Source organism: Mus pahari, chromosome 4, assembly GCF_900095145.1.
Source record: "Mus pahari chromosome 4, PAHARI_EIJ_v1.1, whole genome shotgun sequence".
Taxonomy (NCBI): Eukaryota; Metazoa; Chordata; class Mammalia; order Rodentia; family Muridae; genus Mus; species Mus pahari.
Window position 1 is genome coordinate 51,732,734 of NC_034593.1, and position 9,116 is coordinate 51,741,849.

The 9,116-nt window shown below is 42.8% G+C and overlaps 1 protein-coding gene across 3 annotated transcripts in view; it reads right to left on the minus strand.

Annotated features, from left to right (window-relative positions):
- The window catches only part of Clrn1 (clarin 1), a 34,242-nt gene that overhangs the window by 19,416 nt on the left and 5,710 nt on the right, over positions 1–9,116 (minus strand). The window contains exon 2 of one of the 3 annotated variants that reach the window (XM_021196779.1): positions 2,719–2,753. The exons of the other annotated variants lie outside the window; for them this stretch is intronic. Within the exon in view, the coding sequence (XP_021052438.1) occupies positions 2,719–2,753 (35 nt within the window). The remainder of the gene's footprint in view (positions 1–2,718; positions 2,754–9,116) is intronic. 3 annotated transcript variants of the gene reach the window in all.

Below are 9,116 nucleotides of genomic sequence, written 5' to 3' on the forward strand. Positions count from 1 at the left end.
TGTGTGTGTGTGTGTGTGTGTGTGATGTGCAGAGCTTGTGTAGAGAACAGGTTTTGAGAGTTGGATCCAGCTGCCTGCTTTAACAAATAGTTTCCATTCACTTGTTAACAGCTGAGAGATTCCTGGAGTCCAGGTTGTCTTGCTGGGTTAGGGACCACTTCTCCACAGCTGTAAATATTTGTACCCTGGATGGTAATACTCACCCTCAGAGAGCAGAAGACCACGTGAGACTACTTCCCAGACACGTACTACCCAATGTCATTAAAGTGACACCTCCTGATAGTCCATGGTCTGTTCCCAGCTTCTGCCATGGGCAAGTCATATTAGTGCTGCTCAGAAAATGACTTTTTCAGCAGAGTTAGCTCTCCCCTTCCACAGTGTGGGGCACAGACACTGAAGTCAGGTCCTTGGCCTTGGTGGTAAGCTCCTTTATCTACAAAGTCTGGCCTGGCGTATTCAATTTTTTTACAAAAATAGGAAGGAAGTAATCTTTTGCCTTAAGTGTATAAAGTAAATTCACTGAGGGACAGATAATTAATTTCCCTAAAATCACAGTGACATGGCTGCCTTTGTGATCACCCTTTAAACTTAAAATAACAATAAAATTAATATGAGAAAAAATCTCTCATTTTGATTCTGTAAGTTTTAAGTTTCATCATCATTATCGTCATCATCATCATCATCATCATCATTACTATTATTATTGAGACTATGCTGAGTTGAAATCTCTCCTTGGACCTCTATGTGGGCTCCTGGGCTCAAGCTCAGATCTCCAAGGTTTGTGCTGCAAGCTCCTTTGTGCACTGAGCCATCTCGCCAGACCTCTGCAAGATTTAACCAATGCATTCAATTTGTCTAACTGTTGCCGCAATCAAGATGTAGGATGTCCTGCCATTCCACATCCTTTCTCCATTCTTTTATCCCACCCCCCGAGCTTCTGCAGGCCTAACACTAGAAGAAAAAGCAAAGTGTTCCCCGAAATGCAGCCGCCACCCTTTCTTGCCAGCAAGGGCCCAGTTGTCCCATGGTTTCTTCAGCCGGGTTTTTAAAACCGTCACCATTTAGGAGCTGTAGGCTGTCTCGTGGTTTTAATGAACATTTCTCAAATGACTGATGAGATAGTCTCCACTTGGTGAGCTTGTTTCTGATCTTTTCAGTAGTTTGGGTGGTGTGTCTGTTTATACCTATTGTATGGTTTTTATTAGGTTGCTTGTAATTGAGTTCTGAGACAACTTTATGCAGGCTGGATGCAAGCTCACTATCAGATAAGAAAATCAAATATTTTTTCCATATCTGGGACATGTCTTTTGAAGAACAGTTCTTATTTTTATGAAGTCCAGCTTATCAATTTTTTTCTTTTTATGTATCAGGTTTTAGATGTCAAAGATAAGAAGTCTTTGATAAATGCAAGGTCACAAATATTTTCTGATGTTTCATTCTTGAAATTCTCTCTCTCTCTCTCTCTCTCTCTCTCTCTCTCTCTCTCTCTCTCTGTGTGTGTGTGTGTGTGTGTGTGTAAGACAACCTTGGATACTTAGGTACTGCCCAACTATTTTGTATTTTGCAGCAGGTCTCTATACTATCTGAATCCTATCCAATTATGGGGAAATGCAACACACAGTTTACTTATTCTTTATTTGTTAGCATGAGTTTTGGAGATTAAAGTCCAGTCTTCATGAAGACCTATTCACTCTCACACACATACAGACACATAGACACACATCCTAGCCTTGCCTAAAGAAATCTGCTATTTCTTTATCTCAGTCTTTCCCTTTACCTCTAGTCCTTTTGCCATGGTTCTTTTGTCCAGTTGCCATTTTAACTCCTGCAAATACCTGCCTTCCCCACTCTACCATGGCTGCCTTGAGAAGGTCCCTTCTGCCCTTCTGGTTGTGATACTCTGGACCACATTCACATCCTACTTGACATCCCTGTGGTGTTTAGACATGTGAACTGTTTTCTATGATGGTCTGTCCTCCTTAGGCTTTCCTCAGCCAGTCCCTTGCACCTCAGCCACCCTCTCCCTCATATATAGCAGTCTCTTCCAGGACATGTCTCTTAGTATCTTGTTCATCCCTTCTTGAGAAAGTCCATCTGCAGCTGTGCTTCCAGCTGCTGCCTCCCACGTGAGGGTTCCCACTGCTTCCCATCTGCAGGTGCCTACTTCTCTACTCCTATCCCACACTGCCCGTGGCCTCTAAGGTTATTGAACAGATGTGTGTTTTTTGAGTTCTGCAGGTAAACTCTCAAACAGGACCAACTCCCACTTCATCTTCCTTCTACAATTGTTCCTTCCATTCTTCTTATCTCTACCTTGTAACAGTTTTCCAGAACTTTGTAGAAAATTTGAAGCTATTCTGTCGTAAGTGAAGTTGCAGGATTTCCGTAGGGGAATTTGGGGTCGGTGCCCCTTTCTTTCTGCTCGCTGCCACTGCTTTGTGCTGCTGCATGTCTCCTCCTGGACTCCTTGCCTTTGCTTCTTCTCATCCATTGTCTGTCTTGTCACATGCTTTAATTTTTGTAGTGGTGTCACATTGCCTAGCAAGCAAGGTCTGGCCTGGCCTGGCCAATCCCTCCCTCCACCCCCAGCCTTATTTTCCTCCTTCCACTCACACATCTTCTGTACATAGGCCTCAAGAAGCCATTTGCCCTGCGCTTCCTTTACTTAGAAAGTCTCTGCTTAATGAAATATAACTGACCCTGCAGACTTCCCTGCTTTCTCTCCTTTTTCCTCATACCTCTCCTTCATTGACCTTGTTGAAAAAAATACAGTAATTGTGATAATAACTACAGTGATTCAGGCATTGATGGCTGGGGTTAACCAGGCATTAACTGAAAGAGACTGTCAGGTTAAGCAGAGCAAAGATTTTAGGGTTATGAAGATTTGGGACTAATGTAGTTTTGTCTTTACTATGTATGAGATCTCTAAACATCTCAGCTCCCTTGCCTGTAAATGGGGATAATGAAACAGCAATCTCACAGAAATAGAGAGTTTCCAAAGGCTAGGCTCGGGGCAGGGAGGGGGAGATTGATCAACAGGCACAACCTTCCAATTAGACAGGCACTGTAGGGTGACCCTAGTTAACAAAATGTATATTGCATATTTCAAAATATCAAAGAGATTTTGAAGGTATCACCACAAATAACAGATGTGCCACTTACTCTGATTTAATCACTGTAACACACACACACACACACACACACACACACACACACACACACACACACATTGTGCCCATGTACTATTATGTGTCAAAGAAAAAAAAGAAGAAAGCAAGCAATGTCTCAGAGATCATGCCAAATGCAGATGAGAACGTTTATGTGGAAGCTCTTTGGAGTAATTGCCTAAATATTTCTTTAACCTGATGAGAACAGGTGGAGGGCTGCCCAGCAAAGTAAGATGTGTCTGAATTTTCTAGTCTGAGGACCAACCACTGGGACTGGGCAAGGGCCATTTGGTCTACAGGTGACCAGATTACATGCCTTCCACTGGCACCAAAGAGCTTCCTCCTCCCACTGTAGTCCCTGGATTATGTGAAATAAATCAAGACAAACTTTCTATTTTATAGCTCAGATCTTTTCTCTTTTTCCTTCATCATAGGTGGGCAGCTATTGCTATTTTTTTTTAAAAAAAAAATGCCGACATTTTGGCTTTCTTGTTCCTTGCTTATTTGATGACTGTCTCACACTCTCCCCATCGTCTGATAGACTGCTTCTGTTCTTGTTTCTACTTCCTGTGGGTTGCACATTTCGAGGCACAACTCTGTAACGCCCTGTCTAAAATCGTCTTCAGGTTGATAGTGTACAGCTAAAGGGGACCCTACGTGAGTTGTTGGAAGGACCAGAGACTTTGAATAGGCAGAAGTGGCTCCAAATGGTAGCTTCGTTTCTGCATAAGTGATTAGAGATCATGTCTCCAATCTTCTGCCAAGTTCTGCAAATCAGGTGGCTTCACTGACCCAGGCAGGTGCGATGGAGCGGCTGGAAGCCGTTCTATCAGGGGCAGAGTTGACTCTTTGGCTCAACCAGCTGGACCTGTAACAAATGGGCAGAAGTGCAAAGAAAGAACACCTTTGTGACAGACAGGGAAGTATATGCCATTTCACACTGGAGATTTATCCACTGGGTGGTTTGAGAATATGTACAGTCCAGTGATGGGAAGCCAAGGATCCTAGCTTGAACTTGACCAGAAGAATCGCTGAAATGTGGAATCCTAAATACTGTTTCTCATCCTCTCCCTGTGGTCTTCCCTCATTCCCCAGAGAGTTTTGACCTCTTAGCTTCACTTGCTGCCACCGGTCCTGACCACCATCACTCCAGTCATCCTCAACCTTGACAGCATCTTACATCCACCTGGCAGGCTGTCAAACCAACCCAAGACTCCAGCATCTGCCCCAGGGAGCCAGATCCAGTAGTTCTGGGATGGAGCCTTGGCATCAGTGGTTTTAAAGACTCCCCAGGTGATCCGAAGCTGCATCCAGGTTCATGGACCACTGTTCTAGTAGTTCTGGTCTAGTCAGCACTCTTGGCTTCATCTGCCAGATGTGAAATGCAGCTCACGCCATCTGCAAGACTCCAGAAACAGAGGCAGCCTTTGATAGTGATGTCAGCCACGGCATAGCAACTTCTGCTCATGTTAAAGCCTTGGAGGCCGTAGCAGAGGCTCTGCCTTTCTTCTTGACTTGTCTTTCTCTACATAAAAGACATTTTTATTTTTAAAGACCTATTTTGCCTCATGGTGTTCAGCTATTCATTTTCTTGAAAGAGAGTAAGAGGGGGCGAGATCTCTTTCTTTTTACGGAAATGCTCTTGATCTGCCTTTCCACTCAGCACGTCTGCAGCCGGTCATTATGAAAATCTGGCAAAAGAGATTTCTCTGACTAAGCTCCATGGTTCCATTTTTCTTAATATCACCCACACACTCAAGGTGTCCAGCCAAGCTCCTGACGGCTAAGTGGTCAGACAGAATGAGATTCATGGCCCAGCCTTTAAAAGAAGGGGACCTGATGATATGACAGGTCCATTTAAAAATGGTTTTCCCAGTCCCTCACCTGAATCTTTCTCAGCTGGAGAGCATGCCCCTGACTCCAGCCCAGCCCACCAGTGAGTCTTAATCACCCGTGGTGGCTTGTGGAGCACAGATGCTTTGGTACATATGGGACTCTGATAATAGAACCCAGTTAACTGCTCGGAATCCACAGGGGTGTGATGGCACCGGGGTAATAGCTTCTGAGAATGGCTTGGCCACAGTTATGACATGCTGAGATGGAGCAAAGCACCAGGCCTGAATAAATTAGTCTACTGGATATCAAGTTTGCTTAGTCACTTCTATCATACCTGTATTGAGAGTATCCAACCTACCACATCTAGCCTGAGCACTTAGCTGCGTATCTATCGGAAACAAAGTTTTTAATTGTTTGGTGCCCATCTTCTTATTATGGGGGTCACACACAGCTGAATGGTGAGGGCCTAAAAGGTCTGGCAACAATAAAATTTTTCTGAATGAGTAAAAACTAAATCAAAATTGAATGTGTAGTAAATGGGAGGTGTTTCAGTTGGAACTGTACGTTGTATGACATGATTTCATTGCAGGTTTGGTGCTGAAGCTGCAGAGCACACGGTGCACTATACATCCTGCAACACCATACACTCTGTGACGCATACTGCCAATCTACTCACACCACACAGTGACGATGCTCACCACCTAGCTATCCACATCACACCGCACAATGACGATGCATACCATACATCCACTCATTCACACCACACATCCACTCATACCACACAATGTTGATGAACACCGCACATCCACTCACACACACACACACACTGGAGACACACAGTACTTAGAACACTAGGGCTCAGTTCAGACTGTCTCACACTACAGATGGCATATAAGGCTTCCTGCTCTACTAAACATCATGGAAAACAAAGGCTTTTTAGTAGCTCCCTACATCATCTTTAGCACGTAAGTATCAAGTTAATTTCCACTGTATTATATTGTTAGAATGTTTGATTTTAACACTTTCTATGTGAGTTGCTGGCTTGAGTTTCAAAATAACTTGTTAGCTAAATTTTGGCTTGGATGGGAACTGAGTTTCCAACCATTCCCTGATGTGACTCTAAACACCCTTCTTCCATCTTGTACTGCGTGTGTATGCAAAGTAGCCACCTCAGCCCTGCCAACCATAAAAGCAAAATATCGATCAACTCTGAAAAATGTGTACTCTGATGTATTAAATATCCAGCCACGTCTTACTTCGTTATGTAAAAAGAGATGATCATATTCATGTTATTATTATGCAAATTTGCTTTCACTGTTAATAAATGACAAATTTATATGTGTATCAAAGAATCGTCTTGTACTAAACTTCTTTATGACTTGCCATCTGCAAAAATGCTGGAATTGTGTAACTATCTTATTTACCTACGTACCCAGGGTCACACAAGGTTTCTCCAGCAAAACTGAATTGTATATAGAAAAACTTTAAGATGCCTTAGAATAGTACAGATGAGTACAGATGAGTTTTCTTTTAAAATGTGATTCTAGCTTTATAGAATACAGAATTTGTAAGTAAAATGAGCTTTTGTTTTCTTTCTTTCTTTTTCTTTTTTTTTTTAATGAGACTTGAAGCCAAGCATAACGAACAGCACATGCCTTTAATCCCAGGACCTGTGAGGCAGAGGCTGGGAGAGTGCAGTGAGTTCCAGAATAGCCAGGGCTACATAGTGAGGCCCTGTCTCAGAGAAAACAAAAAACAAAACCCGGGACTTTAACTGATGCTCTAATCCTGCCTTGATGCTTCTAGTTTTTCAAATGAGTCAGGTTCGGGTACCTGCTCAGTTGTGAAACTGTCATCTTACGGAAGTCTCTCACTCTGTTCATGGCTGTGGTACAATCATGGCTTTCCTCAAACCAAATTCCTTTTGGAGCATTATAGAATGTCCACTGTATTATTTTAACTATAGTTACATCAGGGCTACAGCACAGTGGATCTTCCTGATCCACTAACTGTTGTACACAATTTGAACGAACTCATTTATGGTAATACCACAAAGACCATAGTTAACTAAAGAGTGTTATCATATACCTTTGTCTTAAACCTAAATTGTGGATACAAAAGCAGTATAATTCATAGCTCAGTGACTAGACTGAATCATGTGACCTGATTAACCTACATCATCAAGCAGGATTGGCTATTTTGTCTTCCAAAGGTCGAAAACAAAGGCTTGGGTATTTAGGGATTGAAATGTGAACTTTAAAAAGCAAGGAGTGGGACTAGAGAGATGGCTCAGCAGTTAAGGGCACTGACTACTCTTCCTAAGGTCCTGAGTTCAATCCCCAGCAACCACATGGTGGCTCACAACCATCCGTAATGGGATCGGATGCCCTCTTGTGAGGTTTCAACATCACATTAAAGAAGATGCTGAGAACATAAGGGGCGGTGGGAGGGGTTGAGCCTGATCAAATTGTAGAAGACATTTAGGTGGGATCAGGGAGATCCACTGTGCATTGAAGTACCTATAGATAAAATAACACAGTGCACATTCTTCGAAGCTGCAAAGGGGATTTTGTAGGTTTTCCCCATAGAGAAATGGCAAATGGCTTGGGAGATAGCAATGGCAATCTCAGTATAAACATTACAAATATCAAGGGGCTGGAGAGACTGTCCATGCTTAAGAATATGTGCTGCCCTTGCAGAAGGCCAGGTTCAGTTCCTCATAATCACATGGTGGCTCACAAGGAGATCCAACCCCCATCTACTGACTTCCACAGACACCAGGCATGCACATGGCACATACATACATGTAGGCAAAGCAATCACAGACATTAAAATAAAAAAGAAAATCTAAAAAGGTTACATACATTAAAATATCATTGGGAATTTTAAAATGTGTACCATTTGTATGAACTAGTTAATAAATTTTAAACCAAGAATAATGGCTCACACCTTAATCCCAACACTCGGAAGACAGAGGCAAGACAGCCTGGTCTACATAGTAATTTCCAGGACAGCCAGGGCTATGTGTAAAACCAAACAAACAACAAACTAACTAACTAACAAATACTTTTTAAATCTCTAAAATCCAAAATCCAGACATATTTAGGCTTTTTTTTTTTTTTTTAATCCCTGGCACTCTGGAAGCAGAGACAGGCACACATACACACACACTCCAAAAAAACAGTAACTTGAGGTCTTTTTTCTCAGTATTCTGAGGCAGTAACTGGCCTGCCGTCAGTGTCAGTGGGCAAGATGAGTTAGAGGAAAAGAAGGCTGGTACATTGCACTTTAATGCACTAGGCCACATGGCTGCAGTTCTGATTGTTAAGCAATGTTGATTCTGTTGGCCTTTTGATACGGAAATGGGAGAAGGGAGCCATGAAGGTCAGGGGAAAACAGATGTTTGCCTTTTGAAAAGTATTTCCCTGACATTTCCCAATGTGTACAGAGTAACATCCAGAACCTCTTTTTGGGTAAAGACTAACATCTAAATGTTAAGCAGACCGATGACTTCTTGCCATTTGCAGGGTGAGAAGTTAGATTGATGGGCATTTTTTCATGGAGGACAGACTAGGAATTCATGGAGAAGAACAAAGAAGGAGATGAAGAGGACTGTTCCCCACCCAGTCTTGGCTGTCCCTGTGGTGCCTTCTTTGTTTGGATTCAGGCATTTGGGTGCTGATGGGACGGCCTGCTCTTAGAACCAGCTAGCCCATGCTGCTAAGCTCCAAAGCGGTCCTTTCCTCGGGAGATCCTTTTCCAGCCTCCCACTTTCCACATAAAAAATTAAAAAGAGTGCGACGGGGAAGGAAAGAAATGAGCCTGGGACCCGACACAGGGTGTGCATAAAGCATGACACAACTCACTACTTCTAAAAATGGTTGCCAAAATCTGCCAGTCAGGGAAGATATTAAGTGACAGATACTAAAAGGGTTGGACAATTTCAAGTCCTCAAGGACCTCATCTAAACCAGCAGGTCATTGTATATATCACAGAACATTTGAATTAAAAGAAAATGTTCAGTAACCACACAGTTCTAACCCCCATCTTATCAAAGAAGAAGAAGGAGAAGGAGAAAAGGGAGAGGGAGAGGGAGAGGGAGGGGAAGGAGGG